We start from the raw sequence: 21,066 nt of genomic DNA, 5'->3' as shown, positions 1-21,066 counted from the left end.
CGCAGTCAAAATACTATTAAAACTAATGTCACAAATTTACTGATCCCCGAAATTTAGCGATCTAATTCTGCATGTGTACTTCTGTTTTGAGTTTTAATAATCACCATATACACAAAACAAAGCGCAGCAAAAAACATTTGTCAGTAGAAGAAAAAGTTATAATTCGGTTAACTTTTAATCCTGGGTTAGCGATAACCGGCTTCCGAACAATCCTGCTTCGTTTTCAACAAGTTAACCTGACATGAGCCCGCGATCCAATCATAAACAAGCACTTGGTCAGCGGTCAACTTCAAAAAACATGTGACCTCGATGAGCTGTAAACTTGAGCCCGCGATATGGTTACGACAGGTGTCAATTAATCATAACATGGCAATCTCGTTCCCAGGGTCTTTTCCCTGGCTTGGGAAAAGACCCAGGGAAAAGACCCTGGGAACGAGGTTGCATAACATGGTTGTCCAATAGCTGGTTTTCACATAACGTCACTAAAATTCGAACTACAAATCTATTGATCTTCCTGAGACGTTACTTAACTGATGTATGAGAGCAGCTGAAAACTAATATTCATACAAATTTTCGCTCCGAATGAGTTCTTGGTTTTGTGATAAACTACGCTTGAATTTCTAAGCTTTTGCGTGACACGGTATTTACATGACGGCCTAGAGAGCTGTCATGATGGTTAAAAGAGTGACTTATTTCAGAGAACTTGGCTATCTGAACAGTTCATGTCTTAGAAAAAGTATTATTTTAATGTTTTAGAGTTCCTCGAGGGATAAATTCACGCTTTTGTAGCGAAACTCAGTGACAGATGTTTCTGTTAGTTTCCGGCCGCCATGTTGGTGCCCATACGGATGGGCACCAGCATGGCGTCTCCATGGAAATCTCTATAAATTTGGGTAAAAATTTCTCCGCATATCTCGCATAAGAAAAATTGCTGTGACCAGAATTTTGGCGAGAGTCTTTGCATATTTACCTTCTTTCATTTCCCAGATTCTGGAGTTTATCTATTGACCGGTTTTGATTTTTATTTTGATCTATTTTGAATTGCGTGACACTGAAAACCAGCAGTTCTTATACAGCTTGTAGGATAAGCCATTCATGCCGGGAGCACTCTTGGTACGGGCTTTCCGCACGAACTCACGAACTTCTTTCGCTTTGAGGTTGGACATATCAAAGGCTACACCTGGTGGGGCTGGCCTCGTAATGTCGTGCATGTGAGGCAACGGCACATCTCGAATGAACCACCAATGGACTACCCTAAATGTAAACCCGGCCCTAAAATTTCTAACCCAAAAGTTTAAGAATCAGTTTGTCTTCTCATGTTCCAATCTTCTAGGAACAATTTTTAAACGTCATCATCTCTGCATGCATTGCGTGCCGTTTATTATGACTACGAGGATCAATAGCTGCTAATCCCATAATTTATAGACTCGTACTTAGTCCTTTTCGGCTCGAAATCAGGCAATAAAGCTGATGTATTAGTATGAGCCTGCACAGCAAACACAATTTACCAGCGGGTTTTCAGTGAGCCATGCGTACCGAGTAAGGGTGACGTCATGCCATTCTTTGATTGGCCGATTTGAACCAACACCATCAAGGCGGTTTTATTCAAGAACTCTTGGACGGACATTTTGATTTTCGAGTTCTTTATTCGGAAACTTTTCGACCATCTTCTATGCTGCAGAACATCTGTATCAGATAGAAATGCGACCAGTGTAAGTACCAAGTGTAGTTGTGTAGGCTAGAGTCATTTTTGTGAGGGAAATTGACATTTTGTCTCCGTTTAGCCCGAAAACCCCTGCTTCGGCAAAAACCCCGCGTAGTGGAAAGACACCAAGAAGACCTACAGGCAACAAGGATCCAGTTGAGGTAAAGAAGCGTCATTTTGATTCACTGATCGTCGATTAAAATTTTTCCCAATAATAACATACGAGGTCCTCATGCAAGCGTTAGAACTTGTATCGATAAGAGTTGTGATGCTTGCATCAAAGAAAATTGCCAAGTTGTAAGCTCATTTCTTAGGAAGTCAATTTTACGGTAACTTTTAAGCCAGAAGTGAGAGTTGTTCATTGAAACTAGGAAGAGAACTGTATCTTGTATCACTTTGAAACTCCTGTTGAAACTTCTTCTTTGACCATAACCCTATGTGGGTATAGGGCCAGCCTGTTGAAACTAGAATTTCGAAATAGAATGATGTATTGTAGAATGTGTAATTAATAAGTTATCTCGAAGCTCTTCGTTTGCATTTGATCGTCCGATCCTTCGGTCGGGAATCGTCTTTGATCTGCCAGGTTTGTCCCACTGAGCTTAGCTTAGTCTACGGTATTTTGAAGTGCTGCAATTGGTAAGGAGTTTTCCAAATACTGCCAATGTGAATTCGAACCCATAAGGTTAATCACTGTTAATTCTTCTAGGTTTATTGTCGAATACGGCCTCTTGGTGACAATGAAGAAGAATCTTGTGTCCAAATAATCAGTGAAACGGTATTGCAGCTCACCGCTCCAAAAGTAAGCTCAAGCTTTATAGTATACGTAGAATCCTTTTCTGTTTTTGTTCTTGTTGTTAAAGGACGTGGAACTAGTGAAAGAATCACCTTTTCATGCATAGAGACACTAACTGGGCAATCACAAGGTTTATGGTTTGAAGATCTCTGTCTCAATACAAAATGTTCCTTGCATGGTGCTAATGATGAAGCACTGGAAGAATCCACTTATATCCAGGGTTCTGTTCATGCGGTGCAATACATGTATCTACTAATTGTTACTTCTGTGCAGAACATCGCGAGTACATGCAGCTTTTTTCAGCCTTGGAAAATTTCTGACTGGAGAAAAAAACACATCCTGGGCGCTGTCTCAGCATAGTCAATCGAATGTTTGAAAATCAAACTTAATCAAACACAATCAAACACAATCCGTGGATTTCATTTGATTGAGTTCCGCAATCGAACAAAATTGAACACTGAACTTTGTGAGTTTGATTTCTGAACCAATTGAACTCACTCCATAAGACTGTGTTTGACTGAGTTCTGCAACCAAACTCAATTGCACACAATCCAGTGGATTGGGCTCAACAGTGTGATTGGTAAATCCACTTTTGAACAAAGATCATGTTACAATGTATACAGCCTTAAAAACACCAAAAACATGTGTTATACAAAAGTAGCTTGAGTCTCAAAAAACTGCATGCTTGTAATCTGTTTGGTTGTGGTCAGTAACTTCATTGCAAACTGAAAGGCTGTTAAAGTGGTACAATGACAAAAATCGCGTCTCTCCTATCTAAGCCATTTCAAAACATAAACAAGTGGTTCTGTATGAGAAGAAAAATGCCGTTTACTATTTTCAAATGCCTCTTTTTGTTCCTGAGACATTCAAGTTTTTAAAATATACAAATTAGCCAAATGATGGTATCATAGGGAGGCGCGGTGGGCTCATGGTTAGTGCGCTCGTATCTGGATCGAGCAGTCTGGGTTCGAGCCCTGGCCGGAGACATTGTGTTGTGTTCTTGGGCAAGACACTTTACTCTCACAGTGCCTCTCTTCACCCAGGTGTATAAATGGGTACCGGCGAACTTAATGCTGGGGATAACCCTGCGATGGACTAGCATCCCATCCAGGAGGGAGTAGGAATACTCCTAGTCACTTCATGCTACAGAAACCGGGATAAGCTCCGGCCTGATGGGCCACTTGGCTTGTATGCAGACTTTACCTTTACCAAATGATGGTATCACACACTCAGCCAAATTTTGATCAATTATGATGAAGAAAGATATCTCGGCCAATTTGTATCAGAAATGTTTGATTCTTTGCAGTAAGACTCTACTAAATGTGCTTAACAATTTTGTTACAATGGCAACATACTGGGTTCCAGACCTCCCCAATATTAAAGGCTTTTCTGGCCATTTTGATATTTGCTAATGGTGTCTCATATGCATGATCTAGCAAGCATATAAATATGTTAGCTCGAGTTCATGGCCTCATTTAATGTTTTTCAAGCTGAAAATCACTAGCATATTGAAATCAAGTGGGTGGGGACTGGAAAAAAGTGAGTTGCCATGGGAACATAATTTTTTACAGCCGTAGGTGTGGTTCCTGTAGAACTATTAGCCTACCAAGTTTCAATGGATTCTGCTGCAAATTGACTGCGATAGCTCTAATATAATATTGGGTTGAGTGTATGTTGTCATTAGTCATCTCATTTGCATATTTTACACATTTTTCAAGTTAAATATCTCCAGAACTAATGCAGATATTTGAAAACGGTAAATGGCGTTTTTATTCTTTCATGGAATTCTATATGATACACCTAAAAAGGGATAAAAGGAGTAAAAATTTGATCATAATACCACTTTAGCCTTTCTAAAAATAGTATTTGTATATTTACATGTTACATGTATATTTACATTGTGAAGTGCTTTGATCATTTTTATTAAATTTGTTTACAGAACTCAGCAGGATTCAAGTCTGGCCACAGATTAGAGGTACCTGCAAGTGTAATGAAATTTTGCATGTTGGTACATTTGTACATTGTTAACCTGTCTAACAACCTCTTTGGGGTTTGTTATGGCTATCAGGGTAAAAGGACAGATAAAATACATGCTAAAAAATACATGTTCTGTACGTACACCTGTAACAGATACATCTTGACATGAACATCCCCCTTTTATAATCTGTAGAGATTTTTCCAGGCAACAACACATTTGTAAACTGATTGAACTACAGTTTACAGAACAGTTTACATTATGCACATTTCTAGCAACTAAAACTATATAATTCATGTAAGCAAAGCCAGTGGAATGCGTTTTTAAGTAGATTTTCAATGTGTTGCTTAGATTCTATTTTCTTGTTTTCAGACGCAGCATACATTTAAAAAAGTTTATGATGAAAAGACATCCCAGAAAGTGCTTTTTGATAATGTTGCACTGCCCTTGGTTGATGATCTAGTTCATGGAAAGAATGGTGAGTGCCAAGTTTTACAGTACAGTACTGTAGTATTCTTTACAGCTGCATCCATGTTACATCCATATTCTCATTGGACCAGGGCTAAAAAAAAACTTGAATTCCAGCTTGACCTTTTGACGAGCAGCACTAAAAGGTTACCTGCCCTGGGCAAGTTTATGTTTACTTTTTGGATCATGTGTACTAAAGGCATCTGCAGTCAAGTGTCAATCAATGCCCTTGATATATTTTTTTTCTCTTTCTACCTCTTTTCTTTTTTTTTTTTCCTACAACTGATTTAAAGCGTAATACATGTAATTCTTGTAACTACTCAGCTCGTTTAGTTTTTACTATTTTGAGTAGTTTTTTGGCTTATTTAAGTTTAATGTATTCTTTTGCTAAATCATATTCTATGTATTATGCAAAATAAAATGGTTGTTGTTGTTGTTGATTGACGTCTCTGTTGACTCTTGTTCAAAATCCCTGTCGATATTCGACTAATTTTCGATCGATGCATATGAGTCGGTCAACACTTGGCCAACTATTGACCAATTGTTTATCAAGTATTGATTAAGTGTCCACCAAATTTTGATTGGGATGTCTACCAAGTACTTACTGATCCAGATGTCGAGCAAGGGTATTGATCAAGGATATCAATCAACACTTGCTGATGCCTTTAGTACACACGATCCTACTTTTTTATTTAGTTGGCAAACAACAGCCTTGATGCTTGTCCTACATGGATAGTCACAGATGCCATGTTATACAATTCTTGTAAAAAAGTACATGTATGTACAGTACTTGACATTAGGTGTGTAGTGTTTAAGGCTGGTTTTCACTAGAGCATAAGCACAAGTGAAAACAGCCGTGACATAAACATAAGCATAAGCAGAAACATAAGAAGAACGAACCCACTTATTTGTCTTGTGCAGTTTTCACTAGTAATGCGCTCAACAAAAGGCTAGCATAAGCGTAAGCACAAGAAAAACAAACAGTTCTGTTTTTCTTGTGCTTACGCTTATGCTTATGTCAAGCGCATTACTAGTGAAAACTGCACGAGACGAATAAGTGGGTTTGTTCTTCTTATGTTTCTGCTTATGTTTATGTCGTGGCTGTTTTCACTTGTGCTTATGCTCTAGTGAAAACTTAACAGTTGTATTATCATTATGGTTTTTACTCACAGGCTTGATATTTGCCTATGGTATCACTGGGTCTGGTAAGACACACACCATGACTGGGACACCCAGTGACAGTGGCTTGCTTCCAAGATGCTTAGATGTTATCTTTAACTCTATTGGAGAACTGCAATCTCCTAAATATGTAAGTTGCAAGTCTTCTACTGAATGTGTTCGATGTTAAAGTTGAGTCTTGAGAATGTTAAAGTTGATTATTTAGTGAACATTTTAAAACCACTAATTACACTGTATGCAGTATGGCTTATAGAAACCTCAAGAAAATGAAATTGAACTTATATAGATAATAATATTGATTTGATGTTGTTGCACCTAGGTCTTCAAACCAGACAAAGCAAATGGCATTGAAATACAATCAGAACTTGAAGCAAAACTTGAAAAAGAAAGACGGGAAAAAGAAGCTGCCCTTGTGGCCACTCCTAGTGGAAGAAATAGGTAGTGACCTGAAATCCTTTTTACATGATGGTAATGGTTTCAAGTTACACTAGTTTAGTCTCTTTGTTTGGTTTTAGTGAAAATCGATTTTTTTATAGTTGAACACCTCTATCTTGAAATCTCAAGAAGAAAAAAATAGTATAATGTGACAGAAGTTTGAGACAGCTGAAAGTAGCCTGTTCAAGACATTCTGTTAGTAACGTATAAGTAATGAAGAACAAGTGGAAGAAGCTCCCTCATTCTCATGCTCACCTTGTTCCCCTTTCAATTGCTCCCATAAACCGAGAGCCTGGAACAGGCTCAGCCAATAGAAATAGCTGAGAAAGCATATCCAAGGGATTTGAGTTTGAAATAGTGGGGAGGTCAAAATTACCCAGGTCAAGATAGGATGACAGTCATGGGGGGGGGGGGGGGGGGCACAACAGCATCTGCAAGAGACCAAGATACTTGGGGGTTGTTCTGAATGGCCTTAGGCGTCCTGCGGAGCACGATTGGGATAAGTAGGAACTAAGTAATCAAGATTCACGATGTAGCAAGATTCAATTTGCTATAATTCAGGGAAATTTTTTTGTTTTAATTTTTTTTTTGTCTAGGAATGCTGATAATGACTTTGCTGATTTGATAAGAGTACCTGAAACTGGACTTATCTCTGATGTAAGTTGGAAGTTCTTAATTTTACACGTACCATGTACATGCATATTGTATGCAAAGTATGGTCTAAAGAAAACAGATTCTTTCACATACTTGATTCCACACCTCTCCTTCCCCTGCTTGCCAAAATCAGTGATGTCTCTGGTTCTAACCAAAAATCATTGATGTCATGCTGTGCAGTACCATTATTGTGCCTGAATTTTGTTTTACTTTTTAAATCTCTTTCTGAATGCAACATGTGTATTTACAGTATAGCTACGGTACATATAGATTCACAGTGTGCACTGTATTGAAGTAAATCACTGAGAAATATTTGGGGGGCTTGTGAGAATGACTTAAGGGATAGTACATCAGAATTACAGCTTGCTGAAGGGCAAGCTCCAAAACTAGTTTTCTTTGGTATGTGTGGTTTATACTTGCTTGTTAAATTGAAGACAGGTAATAATAATAATAATAATAATAATAATAACAATAACAATAACAATGACAATGACAATGACAATGACAATGACAATGACAATGACAATGACAATGACAATGACAATGACAATGACAATGACAATGACAATGACAATGACAATGACAATGATAATGATAATGATAGTAATACAGGGGCCGATCTCACATACAGTGGTTTTCAGAACAGCCCTGTGGAAGATATTATAAAAATGTAAAAGCTATACAAAACAATGCTACTTAAACGTAAAAGATACGATATAAATAAAATATGATAAAGTTAAGACATGCATTCAAGTTTCTTTTTAAAAAGTAAAATAAAATCAGTTTCCTGTATTTCAAGACTTACATGAGCCCATGAGGACTCTTGAGGCCAGACAAGTCAAATATAATACAAGGGCTGCATTTCTAAAGCCTAATGTCAGCAAGTTGCAAACTATGCAATGTTCAGGTAAAATATGTACAAACCTGCGCCTGTACATGTACATATACTTTTGCACCCTCACTTTCAGTTAATATATTATCAAAAAATGTGACTGATTTGTTTTCAGGTGGATGAGGACAATAGCTATGCAGTGTTTGTGTCTTACTTTGAAATTTACAACAACTATATTTATGATCTGCTTGATGAGACTCCTGTTGATCCCATCTGTCCAAAGTAAGTTCACCGTGTACATCAATTGGATGATTTTAAGTTTTTAACATGACATGAAACTACATTGTATCCCCTCTGCATAACTCACATCATATACAGATCTATTGTTAACATGTACATAGCTGAGAAAGGTGTCCCTAATATACATTTACTACTTACTGTACAGGTCTATGTACATGTTCACAGTCTGTACCTGCTAGCAGATTCTCTTGCAAATAATGAACTCTTCTACTACAACATATTTACAAGATAGTTTTAGTTTAGGAACATGTACTGTACATGTACCTGCTTTTAGTATACAGCTGGTCACTTCCACTGTTGCCTTTCAGTGTGGGTGATTTTGATTGTTGTTGTTGTTGTTATCTTTGTTTTTGTTTCTGGACCACAGTTCATGTTTCTGTACAATCACTTAGTACTACATGGATGTTAATGCTGCTTCTGTAAGCTTAGTGCTATGACTTGTAGTCAAGAGCTGTGAGATGTGCAGCAGTGAATCTCATGTACATGTAAAAAAAAACAGTATTTGATAATGTCCTCTGACTTCTTTACAGACCGCCAGCTTCAAAGAATCTAAGAGAGGACATGAATCATAATATGTACGTTAGCGGCGTAACAGAAGTTGAAGTCAAAAGCACGGAAGAAGCTTACAGTATTTTCTGGAAAGGTGAACTTATTTAATATCCCTCTTTATCTGTAGTAGGCACATGTATGTAACATGCAGCAGGTGAAGTCAAAACTACATTGTACTGTGCTCAGACATAATCCACCCACCATATGAAAAACAAAACGTGGTCTATTTTTTACTCACTGTGGGACTTGCTAAAATACTCAATTGTATAGCCACCACGGATCATGTTACTGTAGGTTCTCTCGACCAATATATTGGTTGACAGTCACTTGACATATCAGTCAACAGTTGCTTGGTATATCGGTCAAGATGTATGTTGGCTTTCAGTTCACTGATACCTCACCGACTCTTTGCCGATACTTCATAGATAATTCACTGAGTATCAGTCAACACTCGGTTGATAGTCAGAAGATATAGATAGACAGACAGTCAAGAGGCGGTTGATACTTGGCTGGTGTATCGCTCGATAATCAATAGTTGGATGATAGTTGGCCCATAGTCAATATATGATTTTCCACCATCACATGATAGCATTAATGTCCTCGCTTAAAGAGAAAGCATTTGGCCTCAAATGCTAAATTAACACAATTGACTGATATAGTGATACTCGACACATGAGTGATATTCAACCGACAGTTGACCAATATATCACCAACAGGTCACTGATATATAGCGCTGATGTATGACCAGTACCAATTGTTTGGTATCAGCTTGTTTATTGATCTTACAAAAACATCAAGTTGAGTACAGAGTAATCACCAACAAAGTGCCAGATGTATATTGTAAATGCCAAATGTACATGTATATTGTAAATGTTTTTTGTTGGATCTCATGTTTTAGGCCAAAAGAAAAGACGTGTTGCCAACACTGTACTAAATCGAGAGTCAAGTCGAAGTCACAGTGTGTTTGCAATCAAACTGGTACAGGCTCCCTTAGATCCTGATGGTGAAGAGGTCTTACAGGTATTAATACTACAATAACTGTCAAACGAGCAGTAATGGCCACCTAGTAATAGCAGTCACCATTCCACAACATCAATTTTTTTTGTCCCTTGGAACCAAGTACTCACTAGATATACTGATGAAACCTGTCTACAATGGCCAGTTAATTGTGCCTTATGGCAGCCCTTTTAGGTTGTACACTGTAATTCACAATTTAGTGAACACATAAGTGAACCCCTCTCTCATTTGAGACTTGTAATTGACTTACTCTTGACACACATGTACATGTAAGTTCCACACTGCATCTGTTCCTAGAAACAACTTTTTCTTCTTGGATTAAAATGTACTGATTTGTCCACATGGGAACATTTTTTAGACTGCATGTAGTTCTTCATTGTTTACTCTATTCTAAACATGTCACCTTACAAACCCCCTGTTTAAAGATACCTGAGGGTAGATCCTTGAAAGAAAAAACAAGTGCTTAACTGATCAACAGTTTATTTATCTTTTTTTTTTTTGAACAGGATAGAAATCAAATTGCAGTGTGCACATTATCACTGTGTGATTTAGCAGGGTCTGAGAGAACAAACAGGACAAGAGCTGGTGGAGACAGACTACGAGAAGCTGGTAATTTATTACAGGTTGACACTAACATATCACACACTGGGATCTATTGAGTTAGAGCTGACAATCATTTACTGTGTACACATAACTACTGGTAGGCCACATTACATGCTCATGTGGTCTCAAGGGTGAAAAGAATGTAGCCTGAAGACAAATCTATAATTTTTACATGTATCCTGGGCTGTCATTAAGTTTTGAGTCATGTATGTAATATGGCCTTGATCTTCACATCCGTAACAAACTTGTTACCTCTTCAACTTGAGTGAATTGTATCAACTGCCCAAGTTCACCTGTAACATCAAGGGCCCATCAAATATGCTCAGCTGTGGCAGGTGTTATGGGTTATGGCCCTTATAGACAGTCCTGTGTATCTACATATAAGTTACATTTTATATCTTGTGACAACGATTTTATAATTACATGTACATGTAGCCCTATATCCTTCTAAATTAGATTGACAGAATGATTGTCAATAGAAAAGCAAAGCAACTACTCAAAAAATATAATTAATGTACAAAATCTTGGGGTACATGTAGATGGTCAGTTTGTTTCTTACATGTAAGTGCTTTGTCATATCAAAAAAGTTAAATCTTATTAATTATAAAATTTACGTTTTGCAAAAAAAGTTACTTTTGAGCTGAAATCAAGGGTTCATATAAATGAAAATCAATGAATTCTGACAGAGTTCTTAGAGCTACTGTAGCTGATTGTACAATAAGTGATATGCCATTTGTATAGGTTTTACAGGTTGCCTTCAATTGTTCTTTTCCTATTTTTTTCACTCCCTGGAAAAGAGAAACTTCTAATAACCTAGGTGTGCATGTAAGCCAAAACTTAATAGACAGTGTAGTGACAGTGGCTCTCAACAATGTCTTGTGAATCTTTTGCTTTCCTTAGGCAACATCAATGCATCTTTGATGACACTAAGAACTTGCATGGAGATTCTGAGAGAAAACCAAGGAAATGCTGAAAATGGCATTTCTCCAAAGGTGAGTAGTACAAATGTTCAGCACAATATATATGTAAATTATGTACATTGAGTCTTGCATGTTTCACATACATGTGTGTAATTTATTTAGTGTTATTTTTTATCAGATTGTTCCTTACAGAGACACCAAGTTGACTCATCTGTTTAAGAATTTCTTTGATGGGGAAGGGAAGGTGAGTTCAATAGAATCTGTTAAACCTTTACATAATAATCAAATTCATTTACACAATAAAGGATTATTGATACCATAAAAGCTCTCACTAACATCAGTCTACAATCATGTAATTGCCTTTCTTCAGGTTCGGATGGTTGTTTGTTTGAATCCTAATGCCGAAGATTATGATGAGAGTGTGGTAAGATGTCAAATTCTTATGTATGTACTGTAGATAGACGTGTTCTATCCACAAATTATAAAACATTGAGGTACAGTGGAAATGATGTATTGTATGCTTCTTTTATTGATTTAGCATGTGATGAAATTTGCCGAGGTGACACAAGATGTTGTTATAGCCAGACCTCAATCAGTCAGGTAACATTTAGCAAATAACTTATTGTCAAAATTGTTTTCAGTTTAGGTACAACAAAAGGTGGTTATTTTTCAAGCTTTTATCATGACGTTGCCAAGGCTTGAAACTAGTCTGCCTCTTGTGCCAGTGCACCAGGACACAGGTGGATTTAAGGCATACTGTGATGTTAAAAATCTGCACTTAGCAATACAACCATTGATTTGCCTTTTGGCCACATCAAAGGTATTGCAACTGATTCAGAAACTAGACAGTGCCCACCCATAACTAATTTTTTCTTAAATGTAAATAGATTTGACACTGGACTGACACCTGGGAGAAGGAGAGGTATTTGAATGTTTTTTTTTCTTTTTAATATTGGATGTTTAATGTTTGAAGTTGTGATACAACATTTGGGTAAATCATTACCATTGACAACTGCCTGAAGATCTAACTGGTATTCCTCTCCCAACATTCTTGCATTAGAACCTTTTTAATGAAGTCCCTGTGTAATGTACATTCTATATTTGTCATAACTGGTCTTGTTTTGTCTTTGTCTTTTATAGCAAATCAAATGTACAAGGAAGTTCTTGCACATGTTGAGGATAATAAAGGTACACAATGTTTGGATTGTACAGAGACCTGATGTCTAGTGTGTGAACTGCAGCAGGGAACAAGGAAATGTTGAAGAACAACTATAGGCGAATCTTTGCTGACGTCGTTGTTTACATTTTTCCTCATTAACATACAACTTTGCGCCTAGAAGGCGTCATGCTAGACACGATTTTACTAGAGAAACTTAAAGAGCTTGTGAAACTTAGTAAGTGGTGACATTTTTGGCTCTTTGGGTGTAATATTCGAGGAGAAATTGGCTTTCAAAAACATCAAAATTTATGTGTAGCAAAAGCGCTAATGAGCTCATACATTCTTTGTAAAATTTTGAGCTTTCAAACCTGCGTCGCACAAAAAGTATTCAATACATCGCGCTCAAATTCCTTGGGACAGTGAATCGTGCTGTGCCCTTTCAATATTCAGTATTAATCTCTTTGTAGCTCTATCAGCAACTGTATCGCTTATGGTAATGAGGCAAATATTGTAAATAAAGATTCTCCTATAGCTGGGGCAGGAAAAAAAACAGGTCCAACTGCGCGGGGCAAGTAAATTTTGCTCCTAGGTCAATGGGAAAGTGAAAGTGGATGTTTAGTGGTCCAGTGGGCGAGTGAAATTAGCCTCAGTAGTCTTGTTAGTTGATAAGGCATGAACATTGTGCACCTATTGGGCAAGGAATATTTTAGTGGGGGCAACTGAAAACTGAAATGTACTGACCCTCTGGGCAACTGGATTTCAATTTTTTTTTTCCTGCCCTGGTAGTGTAATAAATTATATGTGTACATACTGGTTTCATGAACGTTTTAGCAGGAGAGCAAGATCCTGTAAACTTTTTCACCTGGGTAGCATAGGCCACAATCAGAGAAAGTCAACTTTAATTCTCTTAGCTTTGCCTAACGTTGAATTCACAACATGGGGCATGTATGCCTTTTACAGAAAGGACACTTGAAACCACCAACTCTTGACATTTTTTGTGCATTTTCTGACGACTATCGAATGAGGGCTATCGAATGAGTGTAAAATACCAATTCCTTTGTCTATATGGAGATTCTTCATTACATGTACATTATCACTGGATTTATTATACATTTCGTAGATAACGGTGAAACAGTGATCATAGCCAAACCTCTTCAAACCATGGGACCACCTTTCCCAGTTATGGAGGTAAGGTGCATTTTTTGCTGTCATCTTAATTTTTACTTACAGGGTCATTAGTTCAGTCATTTAACACAGAACTCAAGCATGTCACGGAGTCAAGCAATCTTAAATGTCGTAGCAGCATCCAGTCCATTTTCAACTTATCGTACTGTAACAAGGTTGACAAGGTAGACATGTTACCATCCTGGTCCAGTCTCCCAGAATGTACATGTACCTGCTGGGACTGTTTTCTCTCTTGTCACCTGCAGTCTTCCTAGCATGTAGATTCCTCTTGATCTGAATCTATGTGAGTAGCAGCAAGATTAAGTGAACTAGTGAACAATGATAAAATCTGGGCAAGACCACATGTTCATGTACTCGCTGATAAATGTTTGTGTTGTGAACCGCTACAAGGTGATACAGCTGTAACATAACAGGTGATTAATGCTCTGTTTTCTTTCAGATAAATTCACCAGAAGATAACACAACGCTAGTAAACTTGATTTATTTTCTTCAAGAGAGACAAAGACGGCGACAAACTCTCATTGATGATTTGTCGAGGAAAGGTAAGTTGTTACGATGTTTAGAAAATAACTGGGTTCTTAACCATTGAATTTGTTAAAATCAATCCTTGATGACTACGCCATTTGCGGTCTGTCCATTTTCTTAGGGCAAAAGCAAAACTTGCCACAATGATTTTTCTTTTCTGCCTGGGCACTTCTCATACATATTTATTATTAATTTTGTTTTGTTTTGTATCACTTCTTTTTGCAGAGGGAATTTTTAGGGCTCAACTCTTGGAATTAGAAAAAGAAAACAGCCAGGCAAATGGAGTGAGTAGATTTACATCTACATGTGTCCTGTTGGTCTGTTCTGATGAGGCAAAAAATATATATTTATATTTAACGTTGCCAAAAAGCGCACCAAACCAATGTAACAATAAAAGCATTTGTTGGAGTGATAGATTGCTGTGAAGTCTGTAAATATTTTTAGTTCGCTTGCCAACCTTTCAACCAGCTCTGGTCCCTTGCTCATTTTAAACAATTTCCCTGCCATTGGTTACTTGACAGTTGATCTCGTATAGTGCATCGCTTTACATTGTAAAACCGCTGCCTCTGCTGCTTCTATTGAAGGAAATCCAAATTCATTTTTAATCGATTACACATTAGTTGGGTAAAAACGAGTGAGGATATTTATGTACTCAATGGGCGTGTCTGACTAACTTGTGTTTTTATTCTTACTGTAGATAATGTAGTGTAATGACGTGTTACCAATGCAGAAGCTATTTGCCAGGCTCGGATGAAATGTTCAGCACAATAACTCTTTTCTTTTTCCTTTAGATTATTGCTAACCTTAAGACAACAATCGAGGAAAAAGACAGGTACAAAGCCCTTCATTAACCGCAATAATTTTTATTTCTGTCTTTGTTTCGTGCAAATCCTTGATGTTGAACAAGGATGATCAAAACCGAATCTTATAATTCTTGAGAATGAAAAACCATGTGCTTCCCACTTGACAGAGATATTCAGAAACTGGAAAGAAGACTGAAGGCTATAACGCAAAAGGTAATGCCGCGTTTTGTATGTGTACATGTACTTTGTTTGAATGTTCTGTCCTTAGTCGAGAAGAAACGATAACACGTCAGTTTACCTTGGGAATATTTCTTTTCAGAATGAGATGCTTCAGAAGACTGCAGAGATGTACGAGCAGGATAAAAAAGAACTGCAATATGAGGTATGAAGACCTACTGACTATTTTCAGACTACAATAACAGGCCGAAAACGAAGCCACGTTCTATACAGCAATACTTGAGAGTCACTGAGGGTAATCGTGGCGCCTCTGTTACTCATGCGATCACTGGGTAAACGATATTCCCAAGACAGTTACAAATCCACTCTAACTTGCGCAAAGAGGTTGTACGGGTGTAGGTTATATTCAGTGGTTATTTTTTATCTCAATTTTGTTGACTGTCTTATCCTGACTTCTTATTCCCTCTGTAGTTGGATGATCAGAAGAAAAGAGCTGATAAGGAGAAAACCGACAAAGTTAAAATGCGCCAGGTCAGTTTTCCTTTTCCTTTTCCTTTCCTTTTCTTTTTTTTTTCTTTAAACAAAACTTTCAAAGTTCTTCTTCGGTCCGAAATGATTAGCTGTGGAGTAACGAAAGTGTTTTTCTTTTGATACGTTTTGCAATGCGCGTGAGGTTCAGACTTTTTGTAGCGTTACGTTCGTGAGTGGGACGCGTCAAGCAGACTTAGTTTAATCGGTACCCTTTATAGGAAATCAAGTTTAGCTTTAGAAATTTTGACATCAAAGAAATACTGTTCGCCTGCTTTGATTTCACTTATATTTCAGGCTTTAAAAGGAGTAGTGACACAAGAAAAAGGCAAATGGGAACGAGAATGCGTAAGTCGAATAGTCCAGTATTTATTACTTTCTTTGTGTTGGTTTTTTTCTTGTTTTTCTTTCCTGTTTTCTTTGTTGTTTTTGTCAATGGGGGTGACTAGATTTTAGATTATCTTAGAGGAATTAGCACTTAAATAATTGTTGCGGATGCTACTCCAAAAGACTCGATTCATTTTCATTCTTATTTTCATTCTAACTACTATTCAAAGTCTTCCAAACTGCACACTAAAACGTTTCATAACCTTGTCCTTACTTAGTCAAAACGCGTTAAGGACAAGGAGATGGAGATGCAAGCTAAAATGTGGCAAAAGGATGAGAAGCTAAGACAACTCAAGGAGATCGTACAGGTATGTTCATCAAAGTGCAATTTGTCAAGTCTTTTCATCGCCTTTTGCACCTGTTCTTCTCTTCCATGCCTTGTGTCATCATAACTTTTCGAACGCTGGTCACAAGGCCAGGAAAATCCTTCGCCATTCTTCAGATTCTTTTGACGACTTAATATGCTCCCATCTTTTCCCATCTCCCCCTCCCCCCCCCCCCCCCGCAACACCTCCCTCTCTCCACCTTGTGACACAGATGGGAAAGTAGCTTACACGGTAGACTCCATCCCTCTGCTCTTCTCGAGTTTCGAGACAAACCCTTGAAGATATTTGCTAGAAATTTGTTTTCTGTCCTCAGAGCATGCAGACCAATGACGCAAGGACTGTAACTCGTGCCCAGGCTAGGGCTGCGGCAATGTCTAGGTCCAAGTCTCCCCCGCCGCCTGTGGCCAGAAAGGTAATTTGGTATTCTAAGTAGACTCCTTTTCCTGAAGGAATGCCAAAGGCCTTTTTTTTAATATATTGAATTACGCAACTCTATTTTTCAGCCTCCTATTAAATCTCGCCACAGACGATCCAAGTCATCAGATTGCTGGATAGAGCACAAACCCTCGACGCATTTGGAAACAGGTATTGCTACTGGAAATGCGGTGTAATAGTTCTATCAATTCTGTACATGTTTTTTGCGGTTGAATAAATGGTTTAGCTCAGGGTATTGCTGCATAGAACGGCTAATTGGAGACTGATGTTTCTTCAACCTGAGAGCTGGAAGTCATATTCAGAGTTGACAGAAACGTTAACAATCAATACGAATGCCACTAAAAGCAGTTAAAACAATAATACATCATGTGTCTTTGAAAACAAGGTTTGTAATACTTCTCCAAACTTATATCGTTCTTTGGTGACGCCTCTATGTTGTTTATGATAGTTCATGTATTTACCTCCGCTTTATGTTATTCCTAACCTTCCTTTCGTTCGTTGCAGATACGGTTCTTAAACCGCAAATTAAGAACAAGAAAACAGTAAGCAGACCCGCGGAAAAGGATTTCAAAGCAACTAACGTGAGCGCACACGATGTTCTTTTTATCTACCTAAACGTCACGACTTTAAAAATTTTAAAACTCCTAGTAGACGAGGCAGTTTTCATTGCCGCAACTTGCCTTTGCTCACGCGAGACAAGTTGTGAAACGAGTGTTACACGCTGTAATATAATGATGCAGTGTTGAGAAGAGAACGAGATGGTTGAACTTATGCCTCAAAGTGTAAAAAATACTTCGTTTACAAGACTTCTTGTCACCTTGAAACTACGGTATATATATTTTTTTTTAAGTGGAGACAAGCCGTCATCGCGTAAGTAACGCGGATTTTGTTTTGTTCTCGTGCAGGCCACAAACTATGTGTTATCTCATCAAGAGGAAGATTCTGCCGGCGAAATCGAGACTAAGTTGATTAAAGTGAGTTTTGCTTGTCTCCAGTTGTTGAAGGGTGAATAACACCATCCAAGAAATACGCTCGAACAAAGCCTACTACGCTAATATGATCACTGGATAGTACTTTATCTGTTGGGTGATGCCATCCGCCCCGCTTTAAACAACCGTGCATGGACTTTTAAAAGAAGAGTAGAAATGAGCTCGAGTTAGCTTGTCTTGTAGCCTGCGAATACAGCCGCCTGTTATCGCTACCGGCCAGCTTGCACCAACCGAGCCGCTGGGAACGATCGAATGCGGTCTTATTCGCAGGCCTCTTGTTTTACATAGAGTTCTGTTTTTCACAATGATTACGGTATAGCTGCCGCATATTTTGAGCGTTGAAGGTGTGACATCCTCTGTCCAACTTGCTTCGCAAGTGTAAGACCACCGTAATTTTCACATTATAAAGAGTTTGCATACGGTATATATAATAGTTATTTGCTAGTTTCGGTTGTAAACAACGTCGCGAACCTGCTGTACCAATGTTGATGATGTATGTGAGTTTTTACCCCTGTAATGTTATCCGCAGGGAGACGTGTACAAAACTGTGGGAGGTGGTCATTGTATCCAGTTTACAGAAGTAGAGACTTTGAAAACAAGATCTGACGAACTAACAAGTCCAGGAAGGTACGTGCCAGGCTAACTTGTGGTGATAGAGTGCAGTCAAGATTTCAGACATTAAAAGTTACCTACTAGAGCTTAGTTCTATTCTACGGAAACTTTTCGTTGTCAAGCTTGAGTGTAATATTTCAGAAATATCGGGATAAGAGCTACTATTAACTTAATTGGCTCCATATTAAGGAGTAATGCAAAACACAGGACGTCTTCATATCCTTTATCCCCTTATTTTTCAAGGTAGATAATTCAAATTGACAATCGGGTGACTAATTTACCATAACAAAGATCATGACGTGTTAACACGATATAACTAACATTCATTCAAGATACAGAAAAAGTCCAAAGCTGAATGTTACGAGAAGATGTTTGGTCTTTATATTTTTTGTACACAAGGAAACTCTTGGCTTGGAAATGTATAGGAAAAAAGGCAAGAGCGATTTTGTTCTTCCTTGGAAAATCGTATGTTCGTAATGCAGTGCACGTGTATCTCTGTATTCTTGTGTTTTCTTCCCTTAACTCTTTGTTTTTGGAAACAGAAAACGCCGAGCGTCTGATTCAATCGATGATGAAAGTCATTCAAGCTGGACTGATGTAGAAACAAGGGTAAGTATCACGTGGTTGCCATGCCTCGGTCATCTTTTTGGATATTGTATTAAAAAATCTACAAACTTACATGCAAACTCTCTTTTACTTTCAGTGTTCCACGGCAATTGAAGGCAGACCGGGCATGGGTCCAAGCTACTGTCACACAACATCAAAGTATGTATAGTAACAAATAGATGAATCGATAAACATCTCTTCCGTGCCATACATTTTTTTTTTTTTTCAACCTGAAGAAACAATGTCTTGTTCATTGTGAAACCACAATGGTGATTGTAACAAAATAGAAAACCTGTTTCCTAGATGTGCCTTGATCTTTTGAATGAGGTTTTTTTTTCCTCTAGCTTGATTCTTTAAATATTTTAGTTGACTAGGGGGTGTGTTTCTTTGGTGTAAATCCAAGATTGGATTCTTAAATTCCAAAACGGATTTTGCGTTTCGTTCCAAAACAGATTAATCCAAGATCACTCGGATCACGGTACATCACTGGAATCAAAGAATCCTCACTCAGAGTAGACTCCTTCGATTCCTTTGATGTACCGTTATCTGAGTGATCATAGATTAATCTGTTTAGTAAAGAAACTCAAAATCCGTTTTTAGATTTTAGAATTCGATCTTGGATTTTCCCAAAGAAACACGCCCCTACTCCTAGGATAAGAAAGCAACGGAATTTACTTGGAGTTCCAGAGTCAGAATTTAGTGACATAGTCAAATCCTCGGCACAAGACCACCCAGTTTCATTGGTTTACGAGGTTTAATTTCACCGTGGTTGGGCGGTATCACAAAAAAGCGTGTGATTTATAATTATGGTGATGGTTACTACAGAGGGTATATCTGTACTGGAAATAGCTGTCACATTTGGTGATAAGAAATCTTATCTAAGAGGCAGAAAACCTTACTTCCTTTTGCATTTATTCCTCAGGAAAAAGAAGCCTTGAAGAGGGACTTTCAACAGAAGTTGCGTTTCTTTGTTTAAGTGTCATACCTCCCAAGCGATGACGAAATTTAGATTATATAAGGAGTCTACTCCGACCAGACTCATGAATTGCACTCGCAAGTTATTTCGTCAAAACTATGAATGATGGGTGTTCACAGCATTCATTTCCCCGTTATTCAGATAAATAGTTTTAATGAACGCCACCAGTGGTAATGTTCCATTGCCTCGAGAGTTCAAGAGCTGGATGTACAACTCGATATATTCGCAGTAACGGTGCTTTCATTTAGTGTTTTTGCTTGGAAAAATGATGGACTCTTATCAGTTAGCAATGTTCTGTTTTTTAATCATTTGTTTTCATTTTAGTAACCTTTTTTTTTCATTGATAAGTAGTCTCTGTAAAAAGCCGTAGGTAATAATTAATAAATATATTTACATTTCACTTGGTCTGGATTCTTTCGGCACCTGATTTTTTGTTAGAATTAAGGCAACATTGAATGAATTATATGCAGTACTTAGTAGTAAGTAGGCCTGATAATGAAATTAAACCAATGCGGTGTCGTCACCTCATGACTGTTTATTTTCCCCTTGGTTCAGTGTGTTTGTCCTTTTTGTTGGGTATCTTTTGGTTGAATTTTTAACTTCGCCCCAAGAACTACGGAAGTAAAACTGGAAAAAAAATACAGTTGGACTTGGAACTTCCCATCTACCTTGAATAAACTTTTAAACTTTTAAATCCCGCTTGAATAAACTTTTTTCATTTATCTACTATCGGCCTTCATTATTTTTACAATAAAATAGGCCTATTTTTAAGATCCGGACAAGGTTTACTCCCGTTGTTTGTGGCCCATGCTCAAAGAGTGCAGGTTATTTCACACAAATCGACGAAGAAACTGATTCAGTTGCACCTTTCAGTACAGAATGAGTAATTTCTATATCTTCTAAGTCAGGGAAACATTTCAAACGGGCT

General features: G+C 37.8%; 1 protein-coding gene across 2 annotated transcripts; it reads left to right on the top strand.

The window, feature by feature from the left end:
- Positions 1 to 1,588: 1,588 nt before the first annotated feature.
- Positions 1,589 to 20,538, top strand: LOC145479508 (kinesin-like protein KIF23). 2 transcript variants are annotated; one of them, XM_081457890.1, is made up of 35 exons: positions 1,590 to 1,712; positions 1,785 to 1,866; positions 2,412 to 2,504; positions 4,438 to 4,473; positions 4,846 to 4,951; positions 6,114 to 6,250; positions 6,440 to 6,558; positions 7,152 to 7,212; positions 8,217 to 8,323; positions 8,872 to 8,984; positions 9,789 to 9,910; positions 10,414 to 10,516; positions 11,411 to 11,502; positions 11,609 to 11,674; positions 11,801 to 11,854; positions 11,969 to 12,030; positions 12,318 to 12,352; positions 12,571 to 12,618; positions 13,710 to 13,777; positions 14,214 to 14,316; positions 14,525 to 14,583; positions 15,091 to 15,131; positions 15,270 to 15,315; positions 15,422 to 15,484; positions 15,751 to 15,810; positions 16,105 to 16,155; positions 16,413 to 16,502; positions 16,834 to 16,932; positions 17,024 to 17,105; positions 17,460 to 17,536; positions 17,861 to 17,929; positions 18,474 to 18,571; positions 19,099 to 19,165; positions 19,260 to 19,321; positions 20,085 to 20,538. In XM_081457890.1, exons 1-35 carry the CDS (start codon positions 1,702 to 1,704, stop codon positions 20,098 to 20,100), a joined length of 2,598 nt encoding a protein of 865 aa, XP_081314016.1. In that variant the 5' UTR covers positions 1,590 to 1,701; the 3' UTR covers positions 20,101 to 20,538. The 2 variants fall into 2 exon arrangements, with proteins under 2 accessions (XP_081314017.1, XP_081314016.1); XM_081457891.1 differs by lacking the exon at positions 17,861 to 17,929 and having other exon boundaries at positions 1,589 to 1,712.
- Positions 20,539 to 21,066: the final 528 nt, after the last annotated feature.

This window comes from Orbicella franksi, chromosome 2 (genome assembly GCF_964199315.1).
Source record: "Orbicella franksi chromosome 2, jaOrbFran1.1, whole genome shotgun sequence".
NCBI lineage: Eukaryota > Metazoa > Cnidaria > Anthozoa > Scleractinia > Merulinidae > Orbicella > Orbicella franksi.
The sequence above is the reverse complement of the archived record's forward strand: the minus strand, read 5'-3'. Positions and strand labels throughout refer to the sequence as shown.

Coding starts and splice junctions, on each gene's coding strand:
- LOC145479508 (XM_081457890.1), top strand. Junction 1,867..2,411: donor GCAACAAGGATCCAGTTGAG/GTAAAGAAGCGT, acceptor TAATTCTTCTAG/GTTTATTGTCGAATACGGCC. Junction 16,156..16,412: donor GCAAATGGGAACGAGAATGC/GTAAGTCGAATA, acceptor GTCCTTACTTAG/TCAAAACGCGTTAAGGACAA.